We start from the raw sequence: 23555 nt of genomic DNA on the forward strand, positions 1-23555 counted from the left end.
AGGAATGGCGCCCAAGCAGAAAAGCAAGAGTGCAGATGCTAGAAGAGCAAAGAGGGCAAGAAAAGTGATGTTTGCAGCAAACGAAATGAAAGTTCTCGAAATGCTCAATAATGGTGAAACCAAGACCTCTCTAGGGCCCTTTTTTCCCTTTTTTTGGCATTCATAAATCTATGGTTTGCACAATAAAAATAAGAAGCTATTAGGGCCAATCAATCGAGGGGCACACTAGAATCATCGAGAACATCATACATAACGTGAGATGCCAACACAGAGACCATGGAAAAGATGTGCACATGTGGCTTCTAACCCAGAGAGAGCTGCATAGGCCTCCTCCTGTATGCGTAATCTGCCAGCGAGCATCACAAAAACGCAAGTTTCAATTTTCATCTGGACAAAAGGTTACAACATTCACTGTGAGTAAAGGGTGGTTGGCTAGGTTTAAGAAATGCTGTGGTCTGTCTGAAAAGAAATGGTCGGCAGAGGAAGCAGGTCGTGAGGCTGCTGCTGGCTACCCTGAACACCCGAGGGAATGGATTGAGGGAAACGGCTATTTCTTCAGTGCTGACGAAATGGCCCTGTTCAGGAAGTACATGCCTACTTGCACACCTTTTGCAAAGGATGAGAAAAAGACCAGAGGCTTCAAGCCTGGAAAGGACAAGCTCAAAGTTCTGTTTTGTTCCAACGGTTCTGGTGATTGATTAAACCCACGTTGCTTCACAGATTGCGAAGTCCTTGCCCTCTTAAAAGAGAATGCTAGAAACACTTTTCTGTTTACATGAAGGGAAACCATAAAGTAGGGATCACTGAGAAACTCTTTTGGGGCCCGTTTTTGAAGTCTTCATTCCTGAGGTTAGACAATATTTAAACCAAAAAAAACAACAACAACAACAACAACAAAAAACCTTGAATTCAAAGTTGCTGCTTTTGGACACCTGCTCCTACTGCCAAAAGTGCGATAGTAAATGCTGATCCTTGTGTTCCAGTCACCTCCACCCCCCAGTACAACTCCACTCCTTCAACCCAAGCATCTGGGAGTGCTGAAAATTGTTTGTGAGGTACTGTACTTGGCGTATATTTGATTCCCTTGCAGATCGTATGAGAGAGACGCCAGAACTGACTGGGAGGGTAGCTTGACAAAATTTCCCCATTTGTAATGCTTTAACAATAGTGGAAGAATCAATGCGAGAACTAACTAACACGGGCAACCCTTAATGGAGCCTGGCACAAACTTGGGAATGAGGTTGTAATGGACTCTGCAAGTTTTCTCCCAGTGGTAGACGAAATTGCAAAGGTTGTAGCATCTGCAAAACATTTGGGTGGTGAAGGATTTGAAGACATTGATTTAAGTGACATTTTGCCGAAGTGTTAGATTCTCACCCTCAGAAGATAGTCGAGAACTTTTTCAGAGATGGCATCACATCAAAAGTTGATACCACAGGTCAGCATAGGTTAACATCCAGAGCTCAAAGAATGTAGGAGCAGCTGTTCCACAAGTCAAATTGCTGTGATGATTCAGAGGAAAGAGATCCTTCGATGGAATATTTATTGACCTGAAGGCAAGAATTAAACGATTACCCACAACCCTATAAAGCAGTAATAAGAAACCTTCAAATGAAGGCCAATAAGTCTTTCTCTCTGTTTGCTTCAACAGGGAAGAAGAGGCTGGACCTTCGGGCCATGTCATTCAAACCCATTCTACAAACAGCAGGCAGAAAGGCCACACACAGATAGTTGAGCCTTGGGATTCAGACTCCAACAGCTCTGATGATGATGTGATCCAAGTGCTGGAAGATGAAAGCAGAACGGAAGGTTGAGCTTACTTCTCTCCAGACAAAACCCAATTGTCTTGATTCTTTCCCTGTCACTACTGTGATGACCAGCATTTTCACTGACGCATGATTGTCCTGACTTTGCGATCAGAGAGAAACAGAAATCGGTTGCCCAGTCATCACTATTACTGATGTGAAATTAGTAAAATACCAACAAGATTCACTTTACTTAGTGTCTTATTTCAGCGAACAGACCAAGTGTCTGGGCTGTCGTAATACCCACTTCCCTGCTGCAGTTCCCCCCCGAGGCTCATAAGTCCCTCCGACACAGATTCCTCTACAGTGAGGGTTCCAGGAAGTCAACTCTAATACGTAGGGAGGGGGGTTACTCTATGTGGTTGGACAACTTGATTTTGTACTCTTGATACTGACATTTATTTTAATCTTACTTCAGCCTAACTTGCCATGTTGACAGAAAGAATCTAGACTCATTCGTTTGGTATCAGTTAATTTGTTTTCCAGCAGTTGTAGATGTAGCCATTGGTCAGTCTTTAAGGCAGTGCGTTTAAAATGCATTCTGGGATTTACTCGTGGTATCTACTCAAGGAGTAAAAGCTGCCAGAGTTCATCTCCATTGATCCTCTCTGTTGTCCTATCTGGTCTTCCCAGCGATTTGCATATTTAAATACCCTCTGGGAAAGGGATATCGCAACTTCTTCCCGAAAGGTGGTAGAAATCCAATGATCCACACCACCCTCGGCGGCTGAAGGTTTGAATGCTAGCTTACCTATATCTGAGTTTGAAGTGGCCAGAGGAAAGGGAAGAAAATCCAAGAGTTAAAAGGGCTTGCTTGCATAGGTACAGTTGAGATATCAGGCATTCCCCAACAGGTTCAAAAGAGGCAAGTGAGAGTTGAGAAAACTCATTTTCAGGTGCTGTGGGTCGAGCGGCCCGCCACAGTGCCAGAGAGGCTCACTCCCTTGCCTTACAGTAGTTCTCGACACATCAAAATCCCGTTGGGGGGCTTTGAAAAATACAGATTTTGGGGACCTGCCCCTGGATGTACTGAATCAGGGACGGGGTGAGCACCTGCGTATTTTGAAAGCTCCTCAACCGATGTTTTATACAGCCACGGTTGTTAACTGCTGCTCTCAGTCTGAACAGAATTCTAATAGAAAATGCAATACAAATGGCAGTGGGCCCAGCAGCTAGGAAACCCTGATTCTAAATTTCGGCTCCACCACTAACTCAATGGATGGTCTTATTCAAATCACCCTACTTTTCCCTTATCTGTCAAGTGAAAGAATAGGACCACTTGGTCTCTAAGGTCCCTCTCTCTCTGCACCTTGCAAGAAAGGTGCATCAACCTCACTGGTTGATTGTGAGTGTGCCTGAGCCCTTTCATAGAGACCAAGGTAAGTAGCAGCATTACTGTACTGTGTTCCTGTTATTTTAAAAATCGTGCTTCTGGTTCAAGTTTTACCATGTTTTAGTGCCTTCCAGAAAAGAGAGTTAGGCATGGAAAAACGAGAAACAAACATGGCATCAACTTCCTGAAAAGAAAGACAGGACTTCCTATGAGTTTCTTATTTGTGTTAATGGCGATTTTTCTTCTTGAGTTACAGGGCTTGGGGAAAATAATAATGCATAGATATTATGAGTAAAACATCTTAACATGTTGTATCTATTGTTTTCATGAACCAAAGCAGAGAACTCTGTATGGTTACTGTTTCAAGGTTCCATGGATAATTGGTACATTCTTAATCATATCTAGAGGTAAATATTTTTAAGTCGATGACTATTTTACCAGTATAATCAGTGGTTCCATATGCCTTTAGAGAATGTGGTTTCCTGAGAATTTTACCATTTCTTGAGATTACTGCCTTGCCATTTTATTTCTCTTAAATTTGACCAGAATTAGAGAAATCAAATTCAAGTTGAACAGCATCAAGCAGGAACCATTAATATAAAAATAATACAATGGGAAACCAACTATTATATCAGTTTAGTTGTCACAGAAATGCCTAGACTTTGGCTTGAGAGGCGGAAATGTTTGTCTAGGGACCAGGCCATTTGAAATAAAATAATTGAGATAAATCTAATTCTTGTTTAATGCAATATCCAGTTAAAACAATCTAAGAAGTTTCATTGATGACGATAAAATCTAGAACATTTCAATATGGCTGAGTTTAACAAGTCAGCAGAACTTACAGGTGGATTTGAAAGTTGGTATAGACCTAAGCGGTAGAAATAGAAATGAATGACAACATTGCCATGCAAATGGGTGTTTCCTTTTTCTTTTTAAAATTAAGAATAGTCCCCCAAATTGACAAACTGAAATTTCTTTTAGAAGATGGTATGCACAGTTTGGGTGAAAAGAATCCTCCTCTTGTCAAATGGTTCAGGTAAATTGTTGTGTTCACTATTATGAAATGCATGGAGTTTTCCTTCTTTACAGACATATTTAACCACTGGAAAAAGAAAAGAAAAGGAAAAGGAGGTGGGGAGAAAGGGCAGCCCAGGTTGATGACGCTTGTAGAGAATATTAGAAAACTGGTATTACATTTAAAAAGAGCCCTTTGTTTGTTTAAAATCTTTTCCGTTCAAAATGCAGACAAGGCTCTTTAAACCACACATTTGGATTACACAGCTGCCACCACCTGAATGCTAATAAAGGGCTTCTACGGCGTGTATAGCCGAAGAGTGTGCGAACCACGTTTGTGCTATGGAATATATTGATCACTGAACTTTACATAGAGTTACCTTTTAATGGTCTTGATGTCAATGTGCTATGGTTGTTTATCTAAGAATTCAGAAATAAACTGTGGCATGAACAGAGTGTATATGTTCTTGGGAGCCATAAAATCAAATAGAAAATAGATGAAAGCCCAGACAGGACATTTCACTAGCGCAAACAACAAACGTTGGGAAATTAAATAGGAATCTAGTGTGCTTGAGACACTGCACTTCATCTTTCTTGCATTACTGCATAAAGCCCGTGATATAATTAACCCATTTTTGCACACACCTAGAATTAACTCCTGATTTCCTGGCAGGGGCATGAGGAAGGCCGTGATGAGAAGAACACGGGACATAGATAAATGAGGGCTTTGCCATTGGCTTCTTGTCTGCCTGGGGTGGGGACTCCCTCTCTCTGCGTGAGTGGCGCTTGGTCCCCGCAGGATCACCCTTGAGCTATTGGGGTGCGGCAAGTCAGCGTGGGGCCTAGGTTTGGGGATCAGAGTTGCTTTCAATCCTGTCCCTGCCAATTACCAGCTATGTGACTGTGGGCATGCTTTTTAACCATTTCAGACTTGAGTTTCTAATCTGTAAAACGGGGTCGAAAAATACCTGCCATTATAGGATTGCTATGAGATTATATGAAATGCCTAGTACAGTGCCTGGCACATAGTAAGCGCTCAATAAATTGTTGCTATTATTATTATAACAAGCATTATAGAACTAAAGATGATAGTTTACTCATGTTTTTGCAGGATTTTAATATTTTGATATTTTATCTAATTTCCTTCAAAAATGGTATGCATGATGGTTTTAAGAAGAGAGAAGGAATAAAAATTGATTTTCAATATTTTTCTTTGCTTGTGAAAGATACCTGAAATGATAATTCCTTTGCCCCTATGGTACTCCTTGACTGCAGCTCCATTTATATGTGCTTTATTTATCAAGTGGTTATCCTTGCACGATATTTATTCATATAGGGATGACTTTTAATGACTTTTTTCACATGGATATATTCCTATTCTCTAGAAAATAATCCATCCACTTGGTTCCACTTTTAAGATAATTAAGTCACTCTGTGTTAATAGGAGCTAACAATAAAGCTCTATAGGACCTACTTTGCTTAAACCACCAAATTATTAGCTCAGCTGCCTTTGAGAGAAAATTGGATATCTAAGTACTCTTACGAGGGGAGGACAATTCCGCATAACTCGCTTCTGAACATCTTCGCTATTTCATGCATTCTGTGATGGCATTCAAGAAACTTAGCATCATGCTTTCCAGAATGCTGAGTATTCATCATCATCCAAATGCTGGATCTGTTGGGTAACAGAGCTGTCACTGCCTCAGTTCAAGCCCCCGTTACCACTTAGCCTGGATGATTATAGTGGCTTCATGACTCACATCCCAACTCTTTTAGTGTTTGAACTTGGGAGTCTTTGATGTTCTAGTATATTATGTCTGGTGGTCTTCGGCACTTGGCTGCTTGACAAATTTTCCTCGTGTACAATTCAGATGCTGGTACTTCCTTGTTCAAAAATCTTCAGTGGCTGCCCATTGTCTATATATTCCACTACTTAACCTTTAAATCATGACCCAGTCCCAGTGTACTGTAACCAGTTTTGCCGGCCGGTGTTCTCTTTCCTACAGTGTATGTGATCACCCGTGTCTTCCTCAGCCCTGTCTAAGTACTAAAGATCTTCAGCTTACAACTCAACCCTGATCTCTTAACGTTTGTTGCTTAAGCTCTGGTGGGTAAGAGCAGAAATTAGACTTATTACCTGAAGCCAGAGTGCCTGAGATGAGACTTCAAAGCTGTAGTCTCCTTCCTCTTCTCCTCCATTATTACAAACACCTAGACTTGGCTCTTGATTAATTGGCGGTGGCATGATCAGTGTCCTAATGAGAAGAATATGGGACACAGAGTGAAGGCTTTGCCACTTATTCTCTGCCCTGGGCTGGGGACTCCCTCTCTTTGGATGAATGGTGCTTAGTCCTGGAAGGATAACCCCGGTGTGTAAAAGTGACTTTCTTCTTTAATATTCTTTTTAAGCTTCCAGCCTATCGAGTTAGGGTATCCTCACTGAACCCCAGCCCCGTTTGCCTGGGGTCCTGAATGCTACCCATTCAATTCTGGCTCTAAATACAAATATTCTTGTTGTGCCCCTGGAATAATTAAGTGGAGATCTAAACTCCATTCTCAGGCTCTTGCTAGCCTCCTATCCTGAGCATCATCACATACATGGTATCTTTATTTACCACCGGGCTTCAAATTGCTCGACACACTCTTTTGCATGTGAATGCTAGCCTGGGATGTACTTAATATACTTACTATACCCTAGATTTGGCATCTAGAGCAGGAACTGGCAAACCAAGGCCTTTGGGTCAAAACTGGCCCAACTTTTTTTAAATAAAAGTTTTATTGCAACACAACCATGCCCACTCATTTATGTATCGCCTATGGCTACATTATAATGATAGAATTGAGTAGTTGCAATAGAAACCATATGGCCCGCAAAATCTTAACTATTTACAGAAAACATTGGCTGGCTGACTCCTATTTAAAGTCAAGTAGTTCTCCAAGCTGGATATTCCTTCATCTTTGATAATTCCTCATTCACATCCTGTCAAACGATACAAGGCTAGTTCACTGGGACTATGAAAATAGGTTCCCACCCATTCAAACTACTTGCTTTCGCTTGAATTTCCCTGCTTCCTCTTTGTCGTCTTCCTAAGATGTCCTTTCTCTGTGTTTTGCTTTTTAGTGAGAGATGCCATAGTTATAAAGACTACTAGAGTAGCCTTATCATATGTCTTTAAATGTCACATCAGGTCCATATGTGAAAGTCTTTCAACATTGCCAATATCTTTCAACATGACCTTCTAGTATCTCTAAGATTAGGCCTTTTGATTCGCTAGTATCTCTAACATCAGGTTTTCTGAGCTTCACAGCTTCCAACATCTCCAATTGCCAGATCTTCTAAATGTTACAATGCCCACATCTTCCACTCTCTGGCCTGAAGCATCTCCAATGCCAGGGTTTTCTAATCTCCTCATCATCGGGGACATTAAAACTCTAGGTCTTCTACTTTCTCCAATAATCAATCATCAAGTTCCAGGTCTTGTCTCAGGGTCCAGAGTTCTAAGTTCCAATTTCTCTATGTTCCCAATCCTCCAGTGTCCCATATATGCACGTCTTCTAGAGTCCACGTTTTATTGTGTCCTAGTGCAGCTCTTCTAATATCTTCTAGCTCTCACATCATTTGGTTCCTACAGTTTTTAGTGTCTCCTAAATTCTGATTTTACAATGTCTCATTATCACCATTTCTTCCACTGCCCAAATCTTTCAATATCTCTAAGAACCAGGTTTTCCAATGGTTAGGTGTTCCAACACCTAAAAGACTTGGTCTTTTGACATCCTGACATCTTACTGTCCAAGTCTCTTAATGTCTAGGGCTGCCAACGTCCTTGACTTCCAGCATCATGAAAATTATAGCTTCCAAATTCTGTGTCTTAACATGAATGTGTCAATATCCAGGTTTCCCAAATATCTCCCGATACCCAGGGCTTCCAATTTTAGGATTTCTAAATGTCTAGATCTTCCATTGTCTGTATCTTCCAATGTTTAGGGCTTCCAAGGTGCAGGACTTACAATGCCTCTAAGTATTCAGGGCTTCCAATACCCATGAATTCCAAACATTTAGGGTCTCCAAAGTCTCCAACGTCCAGAATAACCAATGTCCACAAAATCTAAGGTTTCCAATGTCTCCAATATCCTGTGCTTCCAATGTCTCCAATGTCCAGGGTTTCCAATGGTGCCAGTGTCAAGGTCTTCCAACAACTCCAGGTCTTCCAGCAACTCCAAGTCTTCCAACAAGTTCTAAGTCTTCCAACATCAAGGTCTTCCAGATAATCCACGTCTTCCAGTAATTATAGGTCTTCCATAAAACCCGTATCTTCCAGGAAAATCCACGTCTTCCAGGAAAATCCACGTCTTCCAGAAAATCCATGTCTTCCAATGGTTTCAAGGTCTTCCAGACAATCCACATCTTCCAGCAATTTCAAGGTCTTCCAGCCAATCCATGTCTTCCGGAAAAAAACTGTCTTCCACCAAATCCAAGTCTTCCAATCAATCCAAGTCTTCCAGCTGACTTATGTCTTCCAGAAAATCCAGGTCTTCCAGTCAATTGATGTCTTCCAGAAAGAAATCCAGGGCTTCCACTCACTCCATGTCTTCCAGAAAAATATACGTCTTCCACCAAATCCATATCTTCCAGAAAAGTCCAGATCTTCCAACCAATCCATGTCTTCCACCAAATCCAGTCTTCTAGTCAATCGATGTCTTCCAAACAAAATTTATGTCTTCCACTAAATAAATCCAGGTCTTCTAATAAAGCCACGTCTTCCAGAAAATTTATGTCTTCCGCTAGATCCAGGTCTTCCAACAAATATATGTCTTCCTAGAGATCCACGTCTTCCGGAAAAAAATCCATGTCTTCCAGGAACCTCCAGGTCTTCCAGCAAATCTACGTCTTCCGAACAATCCAGGTCTTCCAGACAACTCGGGTCTTCCTGAAAATCCATGTCTTCCAGGAAATCCACGTCTTCCAATGACCTCCAGGTCTTCCAGAAAATCGATGTCTTCCAGAAAATCGACGTCTTCCAGCAAATCCACGTCTTCCAACAAGGCTGTGTCTTCCATCAAATTCGTGTCTTCCGGCCTACCCACGTCTTCCAACAAATTTGTCTTCCAGAAAATCCACGTCTTCCTGCATCTCCAGGGCTTCCAGCATCTCCAGGGCTTCCAGCATCTGCTCGTCTTCCAGCAACTCCGCGTCTTCCAGTATCTCCACGTCTTCCGACAACTACCCAGTCTTCCAACAGGGGGCTCAACATCCACATCTTCCAACGTCTCCAGAGTGCCTGTCTTCTAACATTGGGTCTTCCAGTGTCTACAATATCCAGGTATTCTAACATGTTCCATAGTCCAGGTCTTCTGACCTTTCCCCAGGTCCAGACCTTTTTAAAATTAGTCTTCCCAAGTCCAAGCCTTTCTGTGTCAGATCTTTCTACAGACAGGCCCTCCAACACAAGTAATCCTGCCTACAGTAGATTTAGCCTCAAAAAATCTAATAAGGTGTTCCTTCTTACAGACCAGATTTTATGGATTAACTGTATTGCAGCTTAATAGTGTTTTCTGCTATTAGTAAATATGTATTTATGCTTTACGACTTTTTAAGATAGTGTTCATAAAACAGCCTCTGGAAAATAAACACACTGATGGGATTGCTGTGAGAAATTTTGCTACTTCCCTGATGCTTATAGGTTTCATATAGTCAACTATGTTTAGGTGCAAGTGAAATTCTTATTTAATGAAAAAAAATCCTGTTTAGAGACTGTTTATTAGAGTTAACATACAGTGTATTTATCCATTTCTTTTAACACCAGTTTTTGTTTGGTCTTATGTGACCAATTAATAATAATAGTAATCATAATAATAACACTTGACATAGCATTTGCTACGTCCAGGCACTGTTCTAAGGTTGTAACATGCATCAACTCATTTAATCTTCCCAAGAACCCACTGAGGTAGGTGCTGTCATCTCCGTTTTACAGATGAGGAAACTGACACACAGAAGTGAAGTAACTTGTCCAAAGGACACAACTAATAAGTGAAATGAGAAAGCTGGGATTTGGACTCAGCTAGCTTGTGACCAGAGCCCATGATCCTAACCGCTATGCTATAATATCTGCTGCTGAAAGTCAAGATGAGAATTATGGGATCCAAAGCGTGATTGCTCCCGTTTTGTGTGCAGACTATTATCAGATCTTATGTCCAAATGGTCTCACTTTTTCCTGTCACTATCAGAACATATTTGTACCCACAGATCTCATTCCTCAACTATTTACTATTATTCCCTTGCCCATGTGTATGGAACTAGGCACAAACACTTCCTGATACCGTTTTCAATTTGGGCAGAAATAAGGAAGCACTGAGTTCAAGAGCCATTTGCTTTAGAATCATATTCATAAGTCCATGCTTTGAGTCCTGGTGCTTGGAATTTGACCCTCCCATCAACTTCAATCTCTTATCACTGACCATTCTCCAGTTATACCTTACTATATAGACCACTTATCATGAGTTTGTTTCTGACCTCCAGGATTTACCTGTCTCTTCACATATCATTGATCTCCTGGATTCCTGACTACTGTCTTGTGTTCAACTAATGGTAACTACAACTCCCTAACCCCCAGCATGCTGGCCTAGAGAACTAACTACTTGGTTCTCCAAGTCTCACCTCCTAACAGGTGCTTCCAGCAATATTGCTACCATGCCTCTGGGTGGCATGACAAGCATTAAAGCTACGTAATGAAATTATGGTTGGTCAAGGGATCCCTAAAGATCTAGAATTGTCTACATGGTAATACAAATGAATAATAATTATTAAAATTGAAATACCTTCCAAATGTCTAATGATTTATTTTGCAAAGTGCTATCATTTCATCCATCATCCATGTCTTCATCCATTCAACAAATGTTTATTGAGCGCCAACTGTGTGCCAGGAATATTTTAATGGAGCTCAAAATCACCTAGGGGAAACTGACAGTGTACAAATAATTGAACAATTATCTATCAGTTGTTGCAAGACCATGAAGGAAAAGTAAGTATAGGATGTTGTGAGAGTCTGGAAAGTTAAGGAAAGCATTCCTGAGGAAGTAACATTTATGGTGACTGAAGGATATATTTTCTCACTTGATTAGTAAGATGGATGTTTTATGTCAGTTTCACCTAATCAGGTAAAACAGCAAGTACTAAAGATGGGCATGGGATGCATGTATTTTGACTTGTTTTTTTCCCTACTGCTCCATGCTGCCTTAAAAAATGTATAGCAAGTATAGTTTTGGCACTGTATATCAAGGGATATAAAAATGTTGGTACTCTTTGACTTCGTGTTTTCATCTCAGTGAATCTATTCAAGATTTCATTTCAAATTATTTCATTTAAATGCGGATAATTCATGCACAAAGATGTTCCTCACGTAGTACGTGGTATAGTGAAAAACAGAAAAACCTAAGGGTCTCACTTTAAGGGCATGGTTAGGTAAATGTGCTATTTCCATGTGATGGAATGTTCTTTCATTAAAATATTTGTGGTATGTTGATATTATATAATGTTAAGTGAAAAATCAGCACACAAGATTACATAAAGTGTGGTTGCAATTATCTTGAGTATATATAATCAGAGACAAACGACTAGAAATAAACATATTGGAGATTGTGAACTAATTATCTCTAGGTGGGTACGTTTATGTGTGACTTGTGTGTACTTCTTGGTGTTCTTTTTTTTTTTTTTCCTCCCAAAGTTCTTACAGTGTGAAAGTATTTTATATTCAGGAAAAATATTTAAATGATTGTGCATAAACGTTCATTATTTATTCATCTTATTATACATGTAATCAAGTTTTACTGTTGAAAACACTTCAAAATGAAAGAAACCAAATTGAAAAAAATTAAGAACTCAAATAAACTCAATACTTAGAGATAATTTCTATAAGGTTTTTGGTGTATATTTTTCCACCCTCTTTCACAGGTATGTTTATTCTCTTTCACAAAATGGAATCATACTTATATTTAACCCAGTTTTCCCCTTAACAATAAATTATAAACGTCTTCCCATGTCAGTGACTGTGAGTCTATGTTCTAATTTTAATATCTAACTTTAATATCTCCTATTGGCGGGCATCAGGTTCTTCCTAGTTGTTTTGTATTCTAAAAACTGCTGTGATGAGCACATACGTTACACAAGTTGTGCAGAACACAAACTGTGTCGTCTTCCATGGTGGCCCTGTACGTGATCGTGTGCAAATTTGTTCAGGTATCACTTAGGATAAATTCTTAAAGGAGAGTTGCCGAGTTAAGGGATATGTACATCATAATGCTTATCAGAGCAAAAAACCCATAAGCAGTCAAGATGTCCAAGAATCGGGGGTGGTTAAATAAAATTATACGGTAACTCTATGACAGAGTACTATGCAGCCATTTAAGTTTGCACCACAGAAGAATATTCACTGAAATAGGAATATGTTGACAAGATCTCATTAGTGAGAGGAACAGGTCACATGGAAGTATGTATAACAGTCAAATCTTTAGAAGGCAAACTATATAAATGTCCTCTGAAAAATGACCGGAAGAATCTACACTACTATGTCGGTGGTAAAAGTCCCAAGAGGAAAATGGGTAAATCGTGGTATATTTACACAGTGTAATATTATACAGCAGAGAAATGAACTACTGCTGAGCATAATAATATGGGTAGATTGTACTTCTATAATGTTAAATTAAGGTATCAAGTCCCGGAAGAGCACGTATAATAGGATGTGCTTCCTATATTATTCAAAAACAAGTGAAACTAAACACTGTGTTATTTAGCTACACATATATATTTGGGATTTAAAATATTTTATTAAAAAGCAAAGGAGAATCAGTAAAAACGTCGGGATAATGGTCATTGGGACTGAGGAAAGGGGCTGGAATAGGAGAAGATCGTAGAAGTGGATTGAAGTTATCGTCCGTATTCTAGCACTCAGGTTCAATGGGTGGGTGGGTGTTCCTTATATAATTAAAAGCATACCATTGACTAAGAATTGTACGATTATGAAAATTAAATCCAATAAGTTAATGGATAAAAATAAAAGCGGGCCATGCACAGATCGATGAGACACCGTGCGTGGATTACTCATAATACAATTCGGTGAATTCAAATCGCATGGTATTTCTTAAGCAGTTATCTCTGGGTGGCTGGAATACATGGGCTTTTTATTCTCTTGCAGTTCTTTATTCTCTAAATTTCCTATAGGGAAAATACAATTTAACAATAATTGAAAGACAAGCCCCAAACTACATAGAGGAAGATCTCAGATATGTTTAATGTGCATACCAGAGACTGAAAAAGTGTTGACGGGTTAATAATAATTGCCTTTGTCTAGTGACATTTCGCATCATTTTTTTCTGTTTCCTTACAGTTGTTTTTTTAATCCAAATGTTACAGAGCGAGCTTATTTTTTTGTTGCTACAAAAGTAATATATGCTTACTGTAAATGCAGTAGTATATAGAGTAACAAGTGACAGTTCCGCTGTCCAGAGACAGCCATGATTACTTTTTCTCTGTATGTGCATGTGTTCTTGATGTTTCACAAAATGAAGTCATCCTGTACATATTATTCTACAACTTGCCCTCCCCAGCCGCGCTCAATAGAAAGTCATTAAAATATTTTTTAATGTTTATTTATTTTTGAGAGAGAGAGAGAGAGAGAGAGAGACAGAGGGTGAGCAGGGGTGGGAGAGGGGCAGAGAGAGGGAGACCCAGAGCTCAAAGCCCGCTCCAGGCTCCACGCTGTCAGCACAGAGTCCGATGCAGGGCTCGAACTCATAACTGTGAGATCATGAGCTGAGCCGAAGTCAGAAGCCCAACCGACTGAGCCACCCATGCGCCCCAATAGAAGTCATTTTGTTGTAATAGCTGAGGGAATTCCATAGTAAGGTGTACTATATAATTTATTCAACTCTTCCCACATAAATCTTGAGATTGTTAACAGTTGTTTTTTTTTCTTTACCATTACAGATAATGCTATAAAAACATTCTTTTTAATCTATCTTTTGCACATTTACAAGTATTTTTACAGGCTGGTACCTTAGAAGTATGATGGCTAGATCAAAGGGTGTGAGCTAACTTGACCCCTGGCATGCTGGACCCTGTCATTCTTTTTAATTTTTGTCAGCATTTTGGATGAAAAATCCAATCTCATTCCATTAAGTTATTTTCCCCTGATCACTAGTAAAGTTAAGCGCCTTTTAATATTTTTATTAGTTATTTGTATTTCTCCTGTTGGAGATTGCTCGTTCATATCCTTTGCCTTATTTTTCTGTTGAATCATTTGTCTTTTTCCTTGTTGATTTGTACGAGGTCTCTGGATATCAGAGCCGGTATCCTTTTGTCTGCCGTATACCACAAATGTCGGTCATTTGTCTTTTTCAACATTTATTTATGGTGGTATTGCCCTAACAATCTAATTATAGAAATGGGCAAACATATGAATCTTTCTTTTATAGTTTCTTGGTTTTGTCTCATACTTAGGTTGGTGTCTGTATCTCAACATTATAAAAGTATTATCTTCTGTTTTCTTCTAATACGTTATTTAGTTTTTATTATGTAGTGCCTTAATCCATATGTCCATATGGAATTGATTTTGTGTGTGTGTATGGTGGAAAGTAAGGGACCTATGTTTATTTTTTCCTATGTTATTTATGGAATTACGTCTGCACTAATTTGGAATTCTTTTTTTTTTTATCAGGAAGTATATGGGTATACTTATGCTTCTTTTCTGTCCAGTTTTGTCTTTTACTGAGCTGGTTCCTTTCTGCTTTAATTACTATAGCACTATAATATGTTTTGAAAACTGATGGGGCTGCTTTTCTTCCTCCATTATTCTGTTTGATTTTTCAGGATTTACTTAGCTATTCTTGTACATTTTCTTCAGATGAATGTTAGAATCAGCTCATCAACTTCTGTTAAGAAAAAAAAAAATCCCTTGAATTGCCTCAGGCCTTTTGAGTAATGTGTCAAGAACTGATATCTTCATGACACCAAGTTTTGCATTTATCCTGTATCCAGGCATCATATTAAACTCTGTTCTTAGCCCTATGTTATTTTTCCAGTTAATTATCTTGAATTCCTAGGTACAGGAGCATGTCAGTTGTAAACAATGGCACGTTTGTCTTTTCTTTGCTAATGTTTGTATCTCATTTTTTTCCCCTTGTACAACATCGATAAAGATCTTATGACTTCTAGGACAATGCAGATTTATACTGATTCATAAAGAGCAAGCATCCTTCTCTTGTTTTTGACTTGAACACAAATACCTTTTTTCACTGTAAAACATGATGGTTGCCATTGGTTATGATAGATAACCTTTTTCCAGTCATGGGAATACTCTTCTAGTCTTGATTCCTGATTGACTTCTAGTTCTGTCAGGAACAGACAAAGAATGGTATAAAGTCTCTTCTGGCATCTGCCAGGGCGATAATATGGTTGTTCTCTTTAATCCCTTAATGTAGTTAATTACACTGATAGGTTTCCTAATGTTGAGACATTCTTGCATTCTTGGAATCCAGTTGACTTGGTAGTGGTGTTTTGGTTCTGTCAGTATTTGATTTCGGATGTAAAGCTCTATATTAACAAGTGCCTACAGCGCCGCCTCCTTACCTTTTTCACATGTTGGCACACTGGGGCAGATGGACAGGACTGCTCAGGGCAGAGGCAGCTGGCTTCTCAGGCTCTGCCTGTTTGCCCCCAAGGCCTTAGAAGGTAAATTACACACACGCTTGTTGGGAAACTCTCATTTATTGTTTTCCTTTGTGTGATGTCCTTTTCCTGCTTTAATATCATGATTGTGTGTACTTGTGAATGAACTGGATTTTTTTTCTTATTTTACAGTGTGCCTTAGACACAAGCTGTTCCCCTGAAAAGTTGGTAATACCCATAAAACCATTTCGTCCTGGTGCTTATATGGGAAGTGGGAGGGTAGAAATGCAAATCTCTCAGTTTCTTCCTTATGTGTGTGAATTTTTAGTTTTAAAATTTCATTTATATTTTTTTATTGAATTAACATGCGGTTTATATTAGTTTCAGGTGGACAATAGAAGGATTCAACAATTCTATACATTTCTCAGTGCTCATTGAGATAAGTGTACTCTTAATTTCCTTTATTTCACCCATTCCCCCACCCGCCACCCATCTGGCAACCGATCTGTTCTCTGTATTTAGAAGTCTTTTTCCTGCTCTGATGATCAGTTTATGCAAGTTTTCCACCTCTCCTTGGGGCAATTTGTGAAACTCTCCCATTTCATTTAGATTTTCAGATGTATTGATTAGAAGTTGTACATAATCGTCTAATGTGTCTTAACTTGCATATATGTGGCGATATCCTCCTTTTTTTCTTTAATAGAACTGTTCATAGATTTGTGTATTTTATTTTCAGTTTAACTATTTTTAAAAGTTGTTCCTTAATATCACTTTCTGCTTTTGTTAATACTTCTTTCTATATTCTTTGGTTCTGTTTGGTCTCTTTCTAGAATAATTAAGTGAATGCTTAGTTTATTTTTCAGTCTTTCTTATTTTATACTTAATGCATTTAAATGAGAAATTTTCCTCTGGATGTGTTTGACCGTGCCCCCAGTTTCCACATAAACAGTGTTACCATAAACAGCATTAGCCAAAACAGTGTGACCTTTTTTTTCCGGGGGGGGGGGGGTCACTTCATCTGTAGTTAGTTTTGTTTTCCTTTTTAATCCAAGAGTTATTTAGAAGTATTTATCTATTTCAGCATGGTTAGATTTTAGTTGACATTTTGTTTTTCTACCCTTTTCCCCCTCTTATTACTAATCCTACTGTCTCATGGATGGAGAATGTTTCCTGTGTGGATTATACATTTTGGAAATTTTTTGTGTCCTAATGTAATAAACTTTTATAAATATTCCATGGGCAATTGAAGCAAATGTATGTTTCCTTTTTGTTTGGGTAATATTATATCATATTTCTACATATTAAATTGAATTGTTACTCAGATTTTCCCTTTTGATGTGCTCAATCTAAATTTTTGATGAGAGTATGTAAAATCTCCCACTTATTTTATCATAGTCTTCTATTTCTAGCCTTTTCTGCTTTGCAAATTTGAAATTCTTTTTCAGTGCATTAAATTTCATGATTATCTTCATTGGATTGTGTTAGTTCACAACATAAAGGTACCTTCTTTGACCCATTTGATGCTTTTTGCTGTGATGTTTCTTTGCCACCTTTACTTGATTTTTGTTAGCACTTGTCCGGTGTAACTTTATCCATTTCAGTATCTGCAGTTTTTCTGCACTGTTTTGTTTTAGGTGTGTCTTTATCTTTTCCAAACGGTACATGATGATTTTTTCTTTTACTCCATCTGGAATGTTTGCCTTTTAATTCATAATTAAAATTTTCACATTTATTACAATGATGTAACCTTTATTTATAATTCTGTCATTATTTTAATTTGTTTCTCTTTTTGCTAAGCTCGTCAAGGCGCATGTCCTCCTTTCCTACAGTGGCTTAGGAGTTAGAAATATCACTTCTAATAGTGGTTGCATATATACATGTACGTGCGTATACGTATTCTTTTTACCTCGTGTACTTTTGTATCATTAAAACTTCTAAAGTGAGCACATAATACCTTTGTAATGAAAAAATAAAACAACACTGCTTTTAAGTGTGCCTAGAATATATTTGTTCATTCTTTACCGGTCTCCCGTCCCTTGCTCAGGCTGTCATCATCGAGATTATATATATCCTTCCACTGACCTCACGACCCCTCATTACTCCTGTCCATCCTGTTAATTGCTGCCAGATTATTGACTTAAAATACCATTTCCTTCCTAGAACTCAATTCCTAATGAAAGCTGAACCTCTGCGCCATGACTCCCCCATGGAGCCATTCCCGTTCTCCACTTGCCCGTGGACCTACTACAGCCACACTGCTTCCCTCGCCCCCTCATTTGTCAGCACTGGTTCCTTCTTTTGCTTTTGGTTATTTTGTCCTCGACTTTCCCTCTATATTTTCAGAGTCCTGCCCAACCACAAAGAGTCTAGATAACCTGTCTCAGAAGATAGGTTATTCTTCTGTCCTAATAGTTTTCCATTATGGGAAGACATGCCTCTTCAGGGAGCAGGACTTTCTGGTCACAGCACTGTGGGAAAAGACTTCATTTTTGACCATGAAGCCTTAAAGCGTTTGATGTTTATTGAAAAGGGACATTTGGACCATGTCCTAAAATGACTTAACTTTGAGACTGATATTAACCTCTCACCCCAAACCAAAGGTTTCTTTACGCTGTTTCCTCAATGACGATGCCGTTAACATCACCTCGATTCAAACCTTTCCCCGGTTTCTGAATGCTCTCTAGCAGAGGATAGTCAATCTTCTATTTCCTTGAGAATTGTTTGGGGCCTATCAGAATTTAGTCGGTGACTTGAGCTTCTCTGGAAGTTTTCACGAACTGCTCTGGGCCTGATGCCTCAGCAGAACCTGTGCTTGCATTTCAGTCAGTGTGGCCCTTCCTACCCTAGAGTGGAAGCTAAGAATGGGATGTAAGAACTCTAGGCACTGAGGAAGTATGTTTTCGCCTCAATGCCAAAAAATAATCAGTTCTCTATTGCACTCCTACCCCAACAAGACAAGGTCTTTAGCATACTTTTTACTTTTATTTCCCCTACCATTTCTTCCAGATAACTCTGCCCCCAGAGTGCCTAGAAGGGAGTACAGCTGCAAGCAATATTTGCCTCATGAGATAAAGAGTTCCGTTGGATCAACAAAGCTGAATTCTTGATGAACCACTGCCCCTTGTCTAGGCTTCAAAATATTTTTGGTTGCTTACACTATGCCTATATTTCTATTTTTAGGACATAAGCACATTACCAGTAATTATGGAGACGATATGTTTTTCTGGTTTCACGGCACCAAGTCTTCTCCTTTCCTGTATGCATTTCTTATTTTTACTGAATAAAACATGTTTTCTCCTCCTAAAATGAGGAATAAAGTTCTTTTCCATATCTCAGCACAGCTTCTCTTGCATATGTAGGGTCCTTGGGAACACGTAACTGCAAAAATCCACTACAGGATGGGGTCCTGGCGCATCTGAATTCATGGTACCACCAGGAGTACCACGGCACCATATTTAGATATGGGTGTTACGTCATTCCGGAAAAACTCACCAAAACACGTGCCTCTCTTTTGAGCCAAACTCAGCCTCAAAAAGCTCCTGTCCTCGTCAGCAAGGGTGAAACCAGATGCTCATGCAATATCTGCCCCCAAGTTCCTAGGTGAGAAAACTCACAGATCTAACACCCAGACTCAGGTGGTCCTGCTCCAGAGTTTGTCTCAGGATGGGAGTCACGCGTGCGTTTTACACAACTTGTATCTTGCTCACTTCGTGTTGTCCCTCTGAGCATCATCACAGACATTTGGCCTTTCATAGACTCTACTGGTGCTAGGGAACCATAATCACTTTTTTTGTTAACTTAAAATAGTTTTATTGAGGTAAAAGTGACACACAATTGCACATACTGAAGGTGTACAATTTTGATATGTTTTGATGTAATCACTTTTTTAATGTTCAAATTTTCACGGACCGTTAGGAATGATTTTACGCCAACTCTTACGTCACAACCCAGGCGGCTTCCTCCCAAAAACAGAAGGTTCCAGGCTGATTTTAAAGTATGCTACTCTGTAAGGACCCCAATTTCTTTTTAGTGAAAAGTTGAGAGAGCCATCCCAGGAAGCTGCGAGTGGAAATGATTTCTCATGAGTGCTTGAGGTGAAGCAGGTTAACACGGTGGTTGCTATCCACTTTCATGAAGAATCAAAAGGATTCCTCTTTTCAAAACATACTGCAAGTTCACATTATTGCTTTTAAGTCACTGTCTCTTTTTACCTGGTTTAATGAGGGCTTTATTAATCCAATTTTTCTTTTGTGTTTTTGTGCAGCCAATTTTTTCTCCTTTTCTAATGACTTTATTAAACCATGTTATGTGTTATGAAACCATATCCCAGTCTCCCAATTGAGCAGCCTTTGTTTTTCTATTAGCGCATATTTCTTAAAATGGCTGCAAACTGTATAGCTCCAATCTCCATCACTATTCCTCAAAGCCCAGCTATCTGCAGAGAAAACTCTCCATCCACGGAATTCAAAAGTGCAGGACATAAGTAGTTTGAATAGAATATTGGGAAGTTATCTCAAAATTACCATTAATGCTTTATTGTTATGGGAGCTAGTGTTTTTTTCCTACTGTTGAGGACAACTTTAATGTTGAATCCCAGTTTATTAAAGACCTTTACATAAATGTGGATATTTATTATCTTAGTACTATGCCAGTTTACCTTTGGAAATAGCAATTAAGAATATCAGAAAGTGTAGCCAGTGTCAACAATCGTCAGACTTAAATTTTTATTCAGGAAGTTCAGTGGGTTTATTTCTGTACACATGTATAATTAATATTTTGTTTACCATAGGCACCAACACAAAACACCAGAAAACTAAGATAACAAACTTCAATTGCAATTTTATGTTCAAGTTACACTTATTTACTGTTCTTTTTCTCACCCTCCTTCCTGCTCTCCCACTCTCATCCAGGGGCTGACATTATTTGCATGTTTTCTTATTTAAAAAAGCCATTTAAAATTTTAAGTCAAAGATCAACATGGATTAAGATGTGCCATCTCTGGAAGACCAATTCTGAATTTCATAGTAATTTAACGCCTGCCCAGAAAAGATACACAAAAGTCACTTCCTTCCAGGTTACTTTGTTGATAGGGCCTGTGCTGCTTCCCCATTGTGCTGTATCAAACCGCTTCACAATTCACTGGTCTAAGTCAATAACCATTCATTTTTGTGAGCCTATGAGTTAGCTGGACATTTCTTCTCATTTTTTGCTAGACTCCCTTATGTGTCTATGGTCAGCGGTGGGTAAATTAGAAAGCTCTGTTGATCTTGGCAGGGCTCTCTCACATATTTGGGGGTTTGCTGGGATAAGCTGGCTCCCAATCACATGGCCTTTCATCTTCCATCAGACTAGCCCAGGCACGTTCTCACTGCATGGCAGAGTTCCGAGAGGGAGAGTAGAAGTGTGCAAAGCCACTCAAGGCCTATCGACGGTGGATTCAAGACGTGGGGGGAAAAAAACCCTTCATCTTTTAATGGGAAGAGCTACAAAGGTACATTGCAACAGGTATGGAGATAGGGCATCCATTAATGGCGGCCATCAGCTGTGGGTCACGCACATAACTGTGCTGCTCTTGACTGTGATCTCTCACATATTTGGGGGACACTAGCACTATGCTGCCCTTGGACAGCCCCAGCTGGGACAAGTGGGGTCTGTTCCACATGTTCTCTTGCTTCCCAGCAGCCTTATTCTTCCCACACAGCAGGAATTGAAGAGAAGATTTAGAAAGGACCACGATCTTGCGGCCTAGAGATGGAGCTGGCACATCATCACTTCCGCCACATTCTGTTGGCCAAAGTTATAGCGTGTAAGGAATGAAACTTTCCCCCAAAAGTCCTATGTTGAAACCAGATCCCCAGTGTGAGGGTATTCGGAGGTGGGGCATTTAGGAAGTGATTAGGTCATGAGGGTGGAGCCCTCATGAACGACTGTTTCCATTCCTTCTATTTTCAATAGTCTCTGAGTTAATGATAATTGTCTCTATTCTCACGTTAGCAAGAAGGCAAACTAGGAAGTCCCAATGCTCATCTCTCCCACAAAACCAACAAAAACAATGAATAAACATCTATATGGCAATAAGACTAGCTCTAAGAGAGCTCCAGTGTACAATAGAGAAGTGCAATAAAGAAGCTGAAAAAGAGGAAGAAAACAACTACAAGACAAACAAAGCAGTGAACAAAATGGCAGCAGTAAGTTCTCACTTCTCACTAATTACTTTGAAGGTAAACACATTAAACTTACCAATTAAAAGGCATAGAATGGATAAATAAACATGCTCTAGTGATATGCTGTCTGCAAGAGAGACTGTATTTATTTTTATTTTTTATTTTTAGAGGGCTAGGGAGCACGAGTGTGGGACAGGGTCAGAGGGAGAGAGAGACAGAGTCCCAAATAGGCTCCGTGCTCAGCACAGAGCCCGACATGGAGCTCGATCCCATGACTCTGGGACCATGACCTGAGCCCAAACCAAGAGTCAGATGCCCAAATGACTGAGCCACCCAGGTACCCCCGACAAATTTTTAAAATATCCATTTGGGGGCACCTGGGTGGCTCAGTCAGTTAAGCCTCTGACTTTGGCTCAGGTCATGATCTCATGGTTCATGAGTTTGAGCCCCACATCGGGCTCGGTGCTGACAGCTCGGAGCCTGGAGCCTGCTTCGGATTCTGTGTCTCCCTCTCTCTCTGCTCTCTCTGCTCCTCCCCTCCTCACACACAGTCTCTCACTCTCTCTCAAAAATAAATAAACAATAAAAAAATAAATAAAATATCCATTTGATTCTTTTAAAAAAGCAACAACATAAATATACACGTTTAAATAAACATGTTTTCAAACTTTTTTTATAAATAGTAAGTATAAATTCCAAGACAAAAAAAATAGAGTGGCATTGTCTCACATTTTTGTGAACGTATTTGTAAAAAGTTTCAATTAAGAGAGACACACTTTAGAATTAAACATACATAGGCTAAGAGAACAAGTCCTTTCATGCAAATGGTAACCATGAGAAAGCAGAGGTGGCTAGATTTATATTATACAAAATAGACTTTAAGTCCCAAACGGTCGGTCTCTAGAGACAAAGAAGGTCATTATATAATGATAAAAGTGTCAATTGAAAAGGAAGATGTAACAATTATAAATATATAAACACCCAACATCAGAGCACCTGAATTAATTAATTAGTTAATTACCCATATAAATATGCAAAACAGAGCTGAAGGCAGAAATTGACAGCAATAAATAATAGTAAAGGACTTCAATACCCGCACTTAGAAAACCCAGACAGAAAGCCAATAGAGAAACAGCTGGCTTGGACAACACTGTATACCACACGGCGGCGGGGAGGGGGTGGCTAGGTGTTGTGTTGATGATGAGTGTGACGGGTCTCAATCCAGCAGAATAACCTGGACCTGCATGGCAGTCAGGGGTTTCAGGAATAGCAAGAGAGCAAGCCTTGATGTGCAAGTGCTTTTCAAGCCTCTGCTAATATTTGCTGACGTCCCATTGGTCAAAGCAAACAACATGGCCAACCCGGATGCAAGGAGTGGAAGGACAGAGTCCACTTCTTGATGGGAGGGTCTGTGGTATCCCACTGCAAGAGCAAGCATGCAGAAAGGGAAATGAGATGTGGTCACATTTGTACAATCGCCACACTCCTCCTCTCATTTCATCCCCTATCCCTCTCCCTTCATCGCTTACTCTACTCCAGACAAACCAACCTCTTCCCCTTTCCTCAGAAATGGCAGACAT

General features: G+C 39.5%; 1 protein-coding gene across 1 annotated transcript; it reads right to left on the bottom strand.

Moving 5' to 3' along the window:
• Positions 1 to 8438: 8438 nt before the first annotated feature.
• On the bottom strand, positions 8439 to 23555 carry CDR1 (cerebellar degeneration related protein 1). The gene is given in 6 exon segments (XM_042973977.1): positions 8439 to 8789; positions 8887 to 9250; positions 9252 to 9373; positions 21402 to 21595; positions 23069 to 23215; positions 23525 to 23555. Coding segments are annotated over 6 exon segments (1209 nt in total).

The sequence above is a fragment of the Panthera tigris genome, chromosome X (genome assembly GCF_018350195.1).
Source record: "Panthera tigris isolate Pti1 chromosome X, P.tigris_Pti1_mat1.1, whole genome shotgun sequence".
Taxonomy (NCBI): domain Eukaryota; kingdom Metazoa; phylum Chordata; class Mammalia; order Carnivora; family Felidae; genus Panthera; species Panthera tigris.